The 15,400-nt window shown below is 38.5% G+C and overlaps 2 protein-coding genes across 8 annotated transcripts in view; one reads left to right on the top strand and one right to left on the bottom strand.

Moving 5' to 3' along the window:
* Acbd6 (acyl-CoA binding domain containing 6) overlaps positions 1 to 6,959 on the top strand; it is a 150,848-nt gene extending 143,889 nt beyond the window's left edge. The window contains exon 7 of one of the 2 annotated variants that reach the window (XR_001229592.4): positions 6,671 to 6,762. Coding sequence is in view for 1 of the 2 variants with exons in the window: in XM_005319739.5 (XP_005319796.2) it covers positions 6,671 to 6,825 (155 nt within the window). In the remaining variant the exon portion in view is untranslated. Of the gene's footprint in view, positions 1 to 6,670 lie in introns of both variants that reach the window. The other variant, XM_005319739.5, reaches the window with a different exon arrangement.
* Lhx4 (LIM homeobox 4) overlaps positions 1 to 15,400 on the bottom strand; it is an 82,835-nt gene that overhangs the window by 23,360 nt on the left and 44,075 nt on the right. For 5 of the 6 annotated variants that reach the window (XR_013426407.1, XR_013426406.1, XR_013426409.1 and 2 more), the window contains exon 6: positions 4,900 to 4,971. Coding sequence is in view for 1 of the 6 variants with exons in the window: in XM_078022416.1 (XP_077878542.1) it covers positions 4,862 to 4,971 (110 nt within the window). In the remaining 5 variants the exon portion in view is untranslated. Of the gene's footprint in view, positions 1 to 4,846; positions 4,972 to 15,400 lie in introns of those variants that run through there. The other variant, XM_078022416.1, reaches the window with a different exon arrangement.

Raw genomic sequence — 15,400 nt, 5'->3', positions numbered from 1 at the left:
CTCTCTCTCTCTGTCTCCCTCTCCCTTTCCCTCTCTCTCTCTCTCTCTCTCTCTCTCCCTCCTCTCTCTCTCTCAAAAAAAAAAGAAAAGGAAGAAAGAAAGAAATTGACATAATGAATGTACTGATCCTGTTTATTCCCACCCACCCCACCCCAGGACCTGACAGACAAGTCATGGGTCTACATAATGAAGCCTTGATGAGAATAAACACACAATCCAGGATTATAAAATACGTTTGGGTGAATGTCAGCAGACATGGTAAATCACAGGACTAGACTTTGAGGAACTCAGTAAAATTATTGGATAGAAATTAAAAGAATAAGTCTGTATAAAATCAAGGAATCAATAAGGACAAGATATTTCAAAAAAGAATAGGAAGAATTGAAAGAGGATCAAACAGAATTTGAATAAATGATAAAATGGAAATTTTACAGTGTGTAAGTTAAAGTAGTGTATTGGCACAGTTTTATTTATTTATTTATTTTTATTTAAGATAGAAATGTAAGAGAGACACTTAGAATGGCATGAGAAAATTCAGCATTTTTAATAAGCTTTCTGGAAGGAGAGAATTAATATATATCGGTATAGTTACTGATAATTTCTAGAATTGATAAAACATTGGAATCTTCAGATTCAGGAATCATGAGAACTGATCACAGTAATCTAAAGTATTCATCTAGTGGAAAACCATACAGTATTAAGAATGAACAATAATCACATGCAACAGCATGTAGGAATCTCAGACACACTGTTGTTCTTGGGATGCAGGACACAAAAGAGCAAATACAGTATGCTTCCCATTTACACAGAGGTCAAAATACAGGAAAAACACCACTAGCTTTAATAGGCATGATACTGACTACTTGAAGAAGTGGGCAGGTAGCACTAGAGGGAGTTATCAGAGAACGGGTGCTTCTGAGATTCCAAAAATGATCTGGAGAAGTTCTTCCTAAGAAATTTTATATATGTGACTTTGATACTCTTCTGTATTTAATACTCTACTAAAAAGTTTATACAACTTTCCATTACTGAAACGCAAAATACCTTAGAATCACAACCTTACAGAGGAAAATTTTATTTTGACTCACAGTTTCGGAGGTTTCACTTTACAGTCAGCTGCCTCTATTGTTTCTGTGCCTGTGGTGAAGCAGTGTGTCACGGTGGAAGGGCATGGAAGGGCAGAGCTGCTTCCTCCACCTAAGTCCCACCTCCTATAGTTTCCACCACCTCCCAATAACGCTGTCAAATTATAATCCATCAGTGGGTTAATCCACTGATAAAATTAGAGCCCAATTGATCACTTTCCAAAATCTCCACTGCTGAACATTGCTGCATTGGTCACCACATATTCAACACATGAGCCTTTGGGGGACATTCTATACACAACCTATAACACACACACTCAAAAGTCCAGACCTAGACAGAGATATTGGGGTGGTAGTGTTACTGTTTCTAGGCTATTAATCTTTTCAACAAATGCCCAAACTTAGGTATTGCTCTCTCCCACTTTCAGTTGTAAAACCGAATGCCAGAGAGGTGATATTACCTTAATAGAGTAATACAAGTTGTGGGTTTCAGAGCTAAGGCACTTGTCAGATCTTTTGATCCATCTCCTCTTCTCATAAGTTCACAAATAATCATAGTCATGAATTCTTTTAAAATACACATTATTTTATGGAAGATCATTTTGTTTATTTGTTTGTTTATTTATTTTTTTATTTATTTGCTGGGATCTTCCTTATAATTTGTCACCTTGGTCAGTGAGTCAAGATTTACTTGTGAGATACATATCAGTATCTCTGTCCATCTGTGGGCATTTTCTTATTTCTGTTCATTGAAAAGCTAAACATTAATAAAAATTGTCCTTAATTCCAGAATCTTGTCCAAAATTGATCTGCTGAAACAACCCCTATTTTCATCTCTTAGATTATATTAGACATTGTGAAAAAAAATACCATATATAGTATTATCAAAAAATTAAGCACTAAAATAATATCTTTAGGGGTTTGTGACATTACATATACATAAACAAGAATATTTTGACAACTTGGGAATGTTTCCTAAAAATTAATTTTAATCACTTAGAGTGATATGTGTGTGTGTGTGTGTGTGTGTGTTAGGAATTAAATCCAGGGACACTTTACCACGTAGCTACATCCCCAGCCCTTTTTATTTTTTATTTTGAAACAGGGTCTCCCTGCATTGTTTAGTGGCTATGTTGCTGAGGCTGGCTTTGAACTTGCCTTCCAAGTTGCTAGGATTACAGTCATAATCCTACAACTAGTGCACCTGGCTAGAGTGATTTTTTTTTTATTTATTTTTCTTCATTATGTCACTAGACTTTTGCCAGTTCTAAGGTAGTCAGTCTTATATGTAATGCTAATTACCATTTATTAAGCTCCTATTATATGTCAGGGAATCTTCTGGGCATATTTTATTCATTTAGTCACTTAATATTATTTAACTCTTTTTATTTAGTAGGTACTCAATAGCTATTTGTCGATTTTATTTTATTTTAGAGCCCTTTAACCTACTCTTGGAACTTTCATAAAATTATAAGTATGGTTAAATCCAGCAAGTGCAGACAGTATTGGGGAGTCTTTGGGGGCTTAGCTATTATTTTTTATGAATTACGATTGAGCTTGACAGCTGTCCTTGTGTTGACAGCTCTTCTGATTATAGCAGTTGTCAAACTCCATCCTTAAGCAGGTTGTAAATCCTGGCTTCTTCCGATTAAAACTGGGTCAGAGCCAATCGCAGGTTAACTAGAGGCCAGTATTCTCCTACTGTATGTCCTTACTAGTTCATTCCAAGTGGTCTTGGTGTGGCAGCATATTAAAACCCTTATTGACCTATATTTTTCCTGAGTGTTTTGAATCTTCAGATATTGGTCCTCTTGTTATTTTGTGATTAAACATGGGCCTTGCTGAAGAGTATATTGGTGTAAGTGTGGTCTTCCTTATAAATGGCCTGTTAGCCTTCCCCTCCTCTTCCTCCACTGGGAATACTAATATCATTGCATCTGTGACTCCCGGGGGAAATCAAGGCTTTTCCTTGCACGTGTGGTCATGTGATTGCAAAGTGGGCAGGCTTTGTATCCTCATGAGCCCTGGGTCTTCCACGTAAAGCACCATCTGTTCTCTTCCTTCCACACTGTTACAGGGCAGTGGGAGGAGGCTTTAGAGAGAAAATAAATAAAATAAAAAAGAAAGAAATTCATCATCAAAACCCTGAGGATTAATGGAGTCAGAAGGCTCACTGCTCTGAATGAAAATTCATCTTCACCTGTGCCAGTGTCAGGGCTGCCTCTGTGGCACTTGACAAATAGAGGTTCCCAGGGTACCATAAATTCAGCAATGGTTTTAGTCCCTGTAGACTTGCTCAAGCTTTTCCGAGATGGGCTCACAACTGTTTTTGTATTTCCTAGCTCATTGTGGGCACCAATATACCCCCTCATTAATTTGGTAAAGTGTTAGCACTCTTTTCTCCTCATCCCTCTCACCCCTTTGCCTTTGTTTTGAGGGAACAGGCAACTTATCCATATCTGAAAGACAACTCTATTTTGTGACTTGTGCCTCTGTGAAGACACCATAGGCAGGGAAATCAATTACCTAATGAATTTTGAGTAGATTCTAAGTTCTCAGCACTGCGCTGGATGGAGAGAAGAATAGAAAGGAGCACAGACTCAAGTTGCCCACCATCTAATTGGGGATATACCTACAGTTTTCAACAGCTGTTTATTAGGCACCTGTGTGTGCCAGTTTGCCACAGAGACTGTAGATACCCTCCTCATATCCTAGTAAGAGTCACCTCCGTGGCTTGAAAGGCAGGACCCCTGTTCTTTTAAGTTAGAAGGTCTCTTTTTCTATTACAACTTCCTGATAGTTTATGGTCTCCTGTGAGTCCATCTTTGCATAAATCCTGGGTTCTCGTTAATAAAATTCCTTTTATATGGATGTTATATCCCTTGCTCTGACTACTTTTTTTGTGACTCTTAAACCCCAAATTTAAAACCTCTCTTTACAGTTAGACTTGAGTTAAAATTCCAGGGGGCACTTTCTTAGCTGGTTGACTATAGTCCTCTAGATATGGAACTAAAAAATTTTAAACTTTGTTCCTGGGTCAGTACCCATAGATTATACATATCTCATTGCCAGAAAGATCACTTCATCATACAGAATGCGTGAAATTAATATCCCTTTGTCTGAGATGTTTATCCTTAGTGTCTTTAGCCATAGCACACACTTGTGTGTGGGGTTAGATCTGAACTAAGTGTGATCTGATAGAGCACATTCGTTATTATCCTGAAATACTGGGAAGTTTGAACATTCCAATTTGAGGGGCTGGGAAGTACTGGGGATTTAAACTAGGGGCACTTTACCACTGGACTATATCCCTAGCCCTTTCTGTTTTTTACTTTAAGACAGAGTCTCATTAAGTTGTTTAGGGCCTCACTAAGTTTCTGTGGCTGGCTTTGAACTTCCATTACTCCTGTCTGAGCCTCCCAAGCCACTGGGATTACAGACATGCACCATTGCACCCTGCTGACCCTTGCAATTTTAAGACTTAACCAAGTGTTCCTCTCAGTGCATTGAGACTGATAGCTTTGATATAAAGGTTAAGTGATTATTGCTCAAGTGATTATTGCTCATAGTCTAGATGTTATGTAGCTGCTTCTGTACAAATAAATGCCTTCTCTCACAGCTGCTTGATACCAGGCAGTGTATCTGTAACTTCCTTTGTTGTATAAGAAACTGTCTTCTGTCTTCCATTTGAATCTAATTTGGACTTCAAACTTCCCTACCTTTGCAGTATGCATGTCTCTGCCACAGTCCTTATTCATTTTCTGTGCTAGAGTTGGCTATTTACATATTAAGTTCTCAAGATCAGGAATCTTACCTTGACAGGACTGGTCAGTCTGTGGCCATTCAAATGACCATAGAATCAAGCTCCATTCTCCTACTTCCTTCCCTTTAAAAAAATTAAATTAAATTAAAAAAACTTTGTGTTTCTATTTCTGTGTGATGCATCACGTACAAAATGGCACATAAAATGTATATGATTAATTTAAGATGCAGTTTTTAAAAGTATACCCCCCACCTAGCTTAAGATATAGAACATCGCCAAAAATATATTAAGGTTTTGTGTTCTTCTGCAGTCCCACAGCCCTCCCCAGAGATTACTTCCATCCCAAATTTATGCTAGTGATCCTTTGCAGTTTCACTCCATATTTGTATGTTTGAGCAGTAGGGTTTAGTCTTGTCTATATTTAAATTTTTTGTTTAAATAGAGTCATGCCAAGTGCATTCCTCTGACTTGCTTTTTTTGCTTCAGCATTGTTATGAAGCTAAGACCAGGTCGTGTTTTCAGTGTTATGTGGGATTTTGCTGTGCAAGTGACAGTGTTTTATTTTTAATGTTACTCTCAGTGAATATTTGTATTGTTTACATTCGAGGTCTATTAGGAACAGTGCTGATGTGTCCATTCTTAGAAATAGCTCCTGGAGAACACACGCAGCATTCCTAAATGCATGGAACCAGCAGTGGAATTCTGGGGTGGAGGTGTGTGTGTTTAGGCTTGTCCTGTAGCCAGATTGTGTATGCAGCTCCTCTCAGACACCTAAAGGAGAGTGTCCCCTTTTCTCATCTTGCTCAATGCTTGGTATTGTCAAAGCTTTTAATTTTCACAAATCTCACGGATATAAAATGATATCTTGGTTCTGGATTCCAGTTCTCTGATCACACATGTCGGTGCTCATCTTTTCATGTTTGGTGCCACGTGTTTCATCTTGTGTGAAATGCCAGTTTTTGCCTTGAGTCCAGTGTCTCAGCCCCATGAAATTATTAGACCTTTGTTTCCTCACTAGTCCGTGATACCAGCTTTGTCATACATCAATTTTCCATGTGTGTGAAGAAGAATAGATGTCTCTGTTCCCATCTTTTGGTCTGTCTGTCCATCTTGGGGCATATGTCTTTATAATAAGTCTTGATGTCTACAGGCCCCTTTCCCCTTCTTGTGCCTTGGACTTAGTGATACACACTGGTGCTGTTTTTTGTTTTTTTGTTTTTAATTTCACAGTTTGACTACTAGGCCAGTTTACTTTTCTTTCTCATTTAAAATGTTAAAGCTCAAGTTAGTTATGCACTTAACCACCATTCAAAGACAAAACATTTTCTTTGACACAATACCTAAGCCTTCTGGTCGGTATACCTGTCATTATACTGAATATAAATGACAGTAAAATAGATACTTACACACTGTATTTTTTACTCTTTGCCTTCACCCATTCCTAAAGAATAGGGTAGGACTGGGGATGTAATTCAATGGCAGAGGACTTGCCTGACTTGCATGAGGCCCTGGCTTCCGTCCCCTGCACCACAGCAAAAAGATCACAGTCAAAAAGTCTCGTTATTTAAAACATATTTGTGTGTGTGTGTGCATGTGTGTGTTGTGTGTGTGTTTCTAGGCAACCAAAAAAAGTAAATTTGATTTCCTAAGACTTGAAAATCCAGCGCGAGGCCAGGTTCTCACTGTGAGGCCCGATCATCCTCCAGCCCCTGGCAAGGTGCTCACTGGGCAATGTCCTCGTTGCTCAGCGCTTGCCTTTCCTGCCAGTGGGATAGTTTGGCCCACGGTAAACTCGCTTCCATATTTGTCATTTCCCTCTCAGCTGCTGCCTGTGAGTTTGTGGATATCGTGGAGCTGCTGCTGCAGTCCGGCGCTGATCCCACTCTCCGTGACCAAGACGGCTGTCTGCCAGAAGAGGTGACAGGCTGCAAAGCCGTTTCCTTGGTGCTGCAGCGGCACATGGCTAACAAAGCTTAATCAGAACACTGGAAAACCACAGTCCATAATAGGACAGTGCTTCAGGGATGAAAGAAAACTGCAAAAATAAGATTTCTTTTACCACTCATCTTTGGTATGTATTGGCTAATAAAATCAGTTCTGAAGAACTGGGATTTTGAAGTCTCAGCAGTTCATTCCACATTCATACATTCTGGAAAGTGCAGTTTTGGTGATGAACATGTATACTGTGCATAATATAATCCAATTCTGCCGAACATGCTCTGAAATCTATCACTGCTCTAGAGGGTGGGGAGAAGAGGAGACAGATCATATTTCACAATATTAAACACAGCTGCTCTTTTAAAAAACATACAGAAGCAAAATGTGCCAGACAGCACTACCCTGACAATTAGAGAAAGTTTCATGAAATCCTGATGTGGGGATCTCATAGCCTTTTGCACAGCTGGTCTGAACAGGTACTGAAATCTCTATTCTCATGGTAGACAGAATAGGGAGGATGAGAAAGAAACGGGGGCTGAAAAGAATAAGCCAAAGAGAGGATAGAACTTTCTCAGGTGAAGGATGTCAAAGTCAGAACAAAATCCAAAGGCTCTGAAAACCTCAAAATCTTAGGAATTTTAGAATACTATTTAGCAGTGTCACTCTAGGACTGAAATAGATTCTGGAGAATGCATCCTCAAACTCACTTTGCCAAAATGAGAGGGAAATTTTCCTAGGGCTCTTTAATTGGCTATAGTATCCCTGTTGTATGCAACAGTAGTCTGTAAGAAGCTTAGGCCTGAACTGCTAGGACCACTTAGGTCTAATGTGTTATTGGTGAAGTTATTTCTGGATTCCAGAAGAGCTTCTGTTTTGTGTTAAAAACATAAATCAGTGTTCCACACATTTTTACTTAAAGGACCAACAAAGTGCACCACAGTTGAAATTGGCTTCCCACCTTTTCCCCTTTAATTCATAAGAATTTGCATCTGAAGAATTCCTTGATGTTCTTTTTATTTAAGGAAAATAAACAATTGCCTCACGAATAAAAATAAGAAATGAGTTAAGATGCAAATATAGGTTGGGGTTGTGGTTGAGTGGCAGAGCACTTGCCTCATACAAGTGAGGCCCTGGGTTCCATCCTCAACACCACATAAAAATCAATAAACAAAATAAAATATTGTGTCCATGTATAACTAAAAAAATCTTTTTAAATAAAAAAGATGCAAATATAACCATTTAAAAGATATTTTTCTAACAAATGTTCCTGTTAAGATAACAATAAACTTTCTCAATAGAGCCCCCAACAGTGGGTGAGATTTTCATTAAGCTTGAGCTAACCTGTCCCCGAACAAACCCCCTCCAAAACAGAAATGAAGAGAATTAACACTACTTGCTTTTTTGTTTTTTTATCCTGACTTTTTATTGTCTGAGGTGCAAAGCAAAACCACTCACCAAGACTGCTCATTTTTTAAATAATTTTCTATTATCTGTGGAAGCGATGTGCATATTAGTGCATACTGAGGTGTGATTCTGGTCAGGTGTTTTCTTATTATCTGTTTTTTCACTGCAGTCCTAGCTACATTGTGACCTACTGTTTAGCTAAACTATTTGATGTTCCACATTAATAAACTCTGTTTTCAGAAACTTTACACATTAGTAATAGTGACCAAGATGTTGCATACAGTTTTTAACTAAGTTCACTTTGTAAATTTTTAGGACATCAGCAAATCAAAAAGTATTTATTCATTTCAAATTTACAGAGTACTCATCTGAGCAAGAAACTATCCAGTAACTCCTTTCTTCATCTACTTGTCTTTTGCAATTTGATCTTGAGATTTCTTAGACAAGTTTTTTTGTTTCCCATTTTCCCATATTTTAAACTAAATTTTAAAATATATATATTTTTTCCTTTTGTGGTACTGGGTAATTGAACCCAGAGGTCCTCTACCACTGAGCTACATCATGAGCCTTTTTTTTTTTTTTTTTTTTTTTTTGAGACAAGGTCTTGCTTAGTTGCCCAGGCTGGTCTCAGCCTCCCAGTTGACTGGGATTACAAATGTGTATCACCACACCTGGCTTAGATTATTTTTTAAGTATAGAGTATAACTTGTTTTTTACTAATTTTGTTTTAAAGACTTCAAATTTATGTTCTAAGCTATGACTAAAAATCACCTTAATATTTTTAGAAGTGCATTCTCAAGTCAATTTCAGGGCTGGGGCGCAGCTCTGGATGTGGGAGACCACTTGCCTAGCATGTACAGGGGCCTGGGTTTAATTCTCAGTACTACAAATAAATTAAAGTGAATTTCCAAAATCTCCATTATATTTTGTCACCAGTATCTGAATTTTTGAAAACCTTACTATCGTATAATAATCTGTAGATCATGCCCCATACCTCATGAAGATTTCATCCATAAACATCAGAGTTCACTGGATCTCAGTTTCTTTTCATTCCCTTTAAATTAATAAGTTATTATGCTGGTGCATCACACATTAGCCAGATCCTGAGTTGATTGCCAAAAGCTGCAGTAGATCCTACTAAGCCAAGAGAAGTGTCTTGAAACAAAAAGCCAGCTGACTTCCCCGGATGCAGGTGAAACATGTTTTCATGAAATTCACCAGCAGATAATTTAATTTAGGGTAGGCTTGGTTCTGCTTTGCATAATTTTTTTCCTGGAGGGATTAAGTATGCTCAAGCCAATTAGTATTACAAAATATCTTAGAAAACCTTTTTCTGAAGGTTCGTTTTGAGTTATACGTCAACAAGAACCTCAAAATAATTGTCAGCTTTTTAAAATTTTAATGTTTACTGTGATTGGAATACAGTTTCTTTTATCCTTGGTTCATACTCTGATTTGATATTTTTAGTGCAAAAGAGCAGTTCAAAAACTGAGCTGCATTCTCTACAGGAAACTGTCTGCTTGGAGGATTCCTAAAGTGATGGGTACTAAAGGGCTGTAGTACTGCTGGCAGCGGCAGGCCTGTGTGCAACCCGCCTTTCTACTCAGCCTCATTCTCAGCTCTACGGTTCTTTTGTTACCTGTCCTGACAGCCACCTGTGTAGATCTGTGTCTGTTCATGGAAACATACTTAGCTCCATTTCCCATGTCTTAAAAAAAAAAAGAAAGAAAACAGAAAGGAGATTTATTGCCTTTTCTTTTTTTCTTCCTTTTCTTTCCTGAAGGTATTGTTATCAGAACATCACTGATGACTCTTGGTATTTAATGTTTATTCATGATTGTCATTTATCTTGCCCTCTACCCTCTAATCTCAGAAGCCCTAGTTGCCCTCATAGTAGTCTTGAAGCACACTATAGTGAAAAAGAAGGAATAGAAATAAAATCACATAAGCAAATATCAAAGACGAGGCAAACTATGTGGCTCACTTCATCTTCAGAACCCATGCTGGGGACAAGCTGGAGCCTTGCACAGGCAAGCGCCCTGCTGCTGAGCTGCACCCTAGCCCTGCTTCGGTCGCCTCCAGACTTTGAAAAACTGAACTCCTCCCTTAAAACAGTGTTGTACCTGGAGTTTTGAGGAGTTCACAGATCTCCTGAAGCCTGTCCACAGACATCACAAGAGTCTGTAGGGCTCATTCAGAGCCCCTTTTCCTGTTCCTTGTCACAGCATTTTAAGAATGAGAAGCCTTTTGTTGACTAAACCAAATTTCATACTTTTAAATGTATCTGCCACCACAATACATGTTTTATTTCTATTCCCGTATTATCACTAATCAGTCACTACATCGGGTTCTTGGAAGTGGCACTGGCCAGGAAGTTGGACGCTGAACTAATTCTGTTGCAGAGCAGAAATGAGCCCGTATGTTCAATTCTGTTGACTAGTAATGCCTATCATGTGTTTTAAATTTTTTGACTTTTCAGGATGCTTTCACGGGCATCATTTAATCTCTCATCCCTCCACAGTTGCCCTGTCACATAGCAGGTGTTATCAGGGCTGCTCATGTGAGGAGTCAGAGACACACATGTCGCACACAGGTTAAGTTGCCCAGGACCACAGAGTTGGTAATAAAGCCACACTAGGGCCAAGTCTACTCAAGCCCAGTCCTTCCTGGTGGACCACAAAACTTCCCCAAGTTTTCAAGAGCTTCTTCCATTCAACCCACAGATATTTCTTGGGACTTAACTAAGAGATCATTATTGCTCTAAGCCAGTGGACTCTCTTTCCCATTAGCATGAGTGTTTAGAATTAACTAATTATGTTTCAAAATACTGCATACAATATCTTGAAAAGCCTCAGAAATTCATGAATTACCAATCAAAAACTCAATCTTTAAACTTTGTCTCTAGTAAGGATGGGAGGAGTCAGCTGGCTGCATCCCCTTCTCTGTTATGCTTGTGAGGTTAAAGGGAACAACCAAAGAACAATATCTGGAATTGTATCTATTATATCTCTTTTTGCTGTATCAGCATTTTCCAGCTAACAGGTGGCTATAATCGAGTGAATCTTTCTATTAGATAGGTATTTCTTAGCTTCCTGCCTGGTTTAGCTACTGGGCTGTGGGTTATTATTCCACATACTCAGGATGTCATCCCTGAGATTAATGGAGAGGCCTGTGGCTGTGGCAGAGCTGCGCTTAGGTTGCAGAAAGATTTAGTCTCCAGGCAAACAAATGCCTCAGTTGAACATGAAGACTTACACATCTTTATTTTTTTTTGAAGAAGGAACATGAAGGCTTTTACCAAACTTCAATCCTTAAAAAATCCCCTCATACACTAAACAGGTATGTAACCCTCCAGCTCCAGTTTAGTAATGAAAATACTATATAAGTTGAAATATTTATGAATAAATTCCAAATCCTGAGTCATAGGGTGAAGATTGGATCAAGTGTTTTCATAGTAGTTATAACACTAGATTTGATCAATTCTGAGATGGAGATTTTCACATTAACATATTCAACATTTTTACAGACAATAGCATGTCACAGTTAAATCAACAGTGTTTGGGTGTTTGGGTTCTTAGTGACACATAACTAATATATCTTATAATCAGTGATATCTTTTTTACTACTTATAGCTGTAGATGGACACAATACCTTTATTTTATTTATTTTTACGTAGTGCTGAGAATCAAACCCAGTGTCTCACACGTGCCAGGAAAGTGTATCTACCACTGAGCGTCAAACCCAGCCCCTAATCAGTGATATCTTAGCTTCAATGAAATAAGAGCAATTAAACTTACTTTTGTACAGGAATTTATACACAAGTATTTTAATGGAGCCTCAGAATAATTGTAAAAGTAGAAATAATTGTTTTTTTTTTTTTGTCTCTTTTACAAATGAGGAAATTGAAGCCCAGAACTTGTCTAGGGTCATACAACTAAAATCAATACAACACTCAATATTTTTATAGGCTTTATCATATATAAAACATTGCAATATACATGATTTTATTTACTCAGATCTTGATAACAAGTACAAAAGTTTTCCTTGAACCATGTTATCAGGGTAAGCAAAAGCAGCCACCTTCAGAGGGGCAATATCAGGCCTCTTCTGGGATTTTATGTACAATCACTGGGCTTTCTCTTTATAACGTAGCCCTTAATGCAGTCTTTTGTAATTGAGTGACTTGAAAATTTATGGAGATGTTTTTTAACATTTGGAAGGTAAATTCAGTTGATGGACACTTTGCACAATAGATTCTTTTGAAGTACACATACATGCACACACACAGGATAGAAACTGCCTGTGGCTTTCATGGAGTACATATAGACCACAAATGTATTGAGCATCTGTATTTCTACAATGATTCACAGTTCCTGCACCAAAGAGATTGGGTCAAAGTATAGAGAATATGAGACTCCAGCGGGAAAAAACGTCCTTGTTACACTTACTAGCTAACATTTATTATGCGCCAAGTATGATTCATTTTTTAAATGTACAGTAATTGGTATTACACTAAAGAACCGAACTGGGAATGCTATTTAACCTGATCTTTATTCACTTATTCTTAGAAAATTCTTGTCACGCTCCTCCCTGAAAAGCAGAACTTAATGCCAAGATCCTTGTGCAGATCAACATAGTTATGAGGTGTTGATGGCTTCCTTCTCCCTTAGCATTTTTTTATTTTTATACACTAATTCTTCAAAATTTTCTTTCCTATATTTTCTTATTTCACTTTCTCTTGGCACAATTGCAAAGTAGTCATTTTTCTTTGTGTTTTACTCTCCTCTTTTGGGATGCACATGCCGAGTCATTTCTGAGGGCAGTATTCCTTCCTCCAGCAAAGCTTCCTGACCCCAAATTGGGGTATTCACAAGTTCTGTGCTGGTTTATATTCAGGACAGAATCTTCCTTGGTGGTTTTCTTCATACATGTCAGAGTGAACATGTGTTAGCAATAGAGGTAGAAAACCAGACGGAAGACAGGAGGGGCTGCTCCTCAACATGCTTTTCCTTCATGGTAGAACTCTGGGCCTTTGGTGTGGGTTTGTCTTCTAGATGGAAAAATGACCATTTGAACCTATAACCACTGAATGCAGTAGCTGAACATGTGGGGGTCTGAAGGCATTAAGGAGCGCAGAGGTGACTTGCAATGGGCAGCAGCAACGAATTCATCACCTACACTGCAAGCAGGGTTTATTTTTGCTCTCACTTGTACAGCAATCCTGATTTCCATTTTAATATTTAGAAGGTAAGTTTAGTTGATGGACACTTTGTGTAATAAAAGGCTCTTTTAAAAGTACGTGCACACACACACGCACACAGGATAGAGTGTTCAGCCAGTGCCCATGGCTCTCATGGAGTACATTTGTGGAGCACAAGCTTAGTCCTGGATATGTTTATAGCACTTTAGCTCTGTTTGTGAGTTTGGAACCCTTCCAATAAAAGAAGAGAAAGACATATATTATTGTTTATAATCTGCTTTATTCCGCCAAACCTTGACTGAACAGACTTGTGGATTGCTGTTTAAATCCCTCAGTGCCTTTAACTACCGATACAGAAAGTGGTTAATGTGCATTCTGTACGAAGCTTGGCGTCCACTCCAGGAAATCACTTTAATTGAGAAGCATTAAATGTTAAAATGATTTTTTTTAAAAGCCAGCACATATATTGACTATAAAAGTCCTGGCCCACCATAATATAGTTTCTTGTTTATCGTATGATTCCAGCCTGGTAAGCTTTAAGCCCTGCAGTTGACAGGTGTCGAAAAAGTGACTTTAATTCCCTAGGTCACTATCTGCAGGCAGCCACCCATCAGCTGGCCAGAGAGCAGGCAGCCTTGAAGGACTCCACTTGGGAGGAGGGGAGGAAGCTGTCAACTTTATGGATGTTTGTTTTTCTGCAATAATAAACTAGTCCCAGGTGACTAAAATATGAGATTTAACCCCAAAGTCCTTGCCTGGGCTTTCCATTGCTGTGCAGAAGCCATCTGTTGAAACCTATTTACCATTTTAATGGCCTTAAAAAAAAAAATCCTGCTTATTTCCAACTGCAAGTGTGTGCCAGTACCTCTTTTGGGGGGGGACTATATTTTATCTTTCATAGTTTAGTAGTTTCCAGCTTTACCCAAATCCCCACACCCCTCCCAACCACAGAAGATCCTAGACCAGGTTTGGTAAGCAAGAGGAAGATAAGAAGGGAGGGGAGACAGAAATAGGAAAGACGTGGAGTGAATCTGACTTAACTTTCCTGTGTACATATATAAATGCGCCACCATGGATCTCCACATCATGTACAGCACAAGACTGGGATTCTAATTAGAGTAAGATGTACTCCGTGTTTGTATAAATATGTCAAAATATATTCTACTGTCATGTGCAACTAAAAAGAACAAATAAAAAATGTTTTAAAAAGAAAAGTCTTTTAAACCTGCCTCTAGAGACAACTCAACCTCTATCAGACTATTAAGCTCTGGCTGGTCCAGCAGCCCACTGAGCAGTCCAGAGGGTCAGTCAGGAGAGTCCCGTGGAGACCTTATCTCCTAGGAGTCCCTTCCATGGGGAAATTTGTATCCTGTCAGGTACAGTCTGTAGCTTGTCCCGTTAATCTCAAAGTTAAAAGACAGTTTGCACACTCTATCTGAATTGAATTATTGTATTTGGGGAGATGGCCAAAGGAAAAACCACCAAGAGGAAAGCATTCTGAAGGACAATCCTGACATCTCATTGGCAGAAATAAGAAAATGAAGGAAAAGGTCCTAAAGAGGCAACTGTTACATGCAAAATCCCACAAGTGCTTTCTCTAAAATGACGTGATATATTCTTCCTAGAGCAGGGGCCAATCATTTTTAAAAATCTTTACTTAATAGTTCAGATGGTATATTTTTATGACTCCTTTTAGAAGGATGATAAAAATTTCCCCCTTCCTAATGATTTGGCCCCATTTGATAAACATTGGTTTTCCCCTCCTAACTCAGAGGATTTCTGCAACAGCAATAACTGAACACTTTACCTCCCTGCAGCAGCCATAGTCCAAATAATCATCTAAGCTGAGCTTAATCACCACTGTGGGCACAGGCAGGCAAAGGACTTTATGAAGAAAGGCACCAGGAATCCTGGATGATCAAGCTGAAATGGCATTCTGCTAAGGAAGTGTGGCAAAGGGATTGAACAATTTTCATTTTAGACTGTGAGGGACAGTTTTTAAACCGTATC

The sequence above is a fragment of the Ictidomys tridecemlineatus genome, chromosome 10 (genome assembly GCF_052094955.1).
Source record: "Ictidomys tridecemlineatus isolate mIctTri1 chromosome 10, mIctTri1.hap1, whole genome shotgun sequence".
Taxonomy (NCBI): domain Eukaryota; kingdom Metazoa; phylum Chordata; class Mammalia; order Rodentia; family Sciuridae; genus Ictidomys; species Ictidomys tridecemlineatus.
The sequence above is the reverse complement of the archived record's forward strand: the minus strand, read 5'-3'. Positions and strand labels throughout refer to the sequence as shown.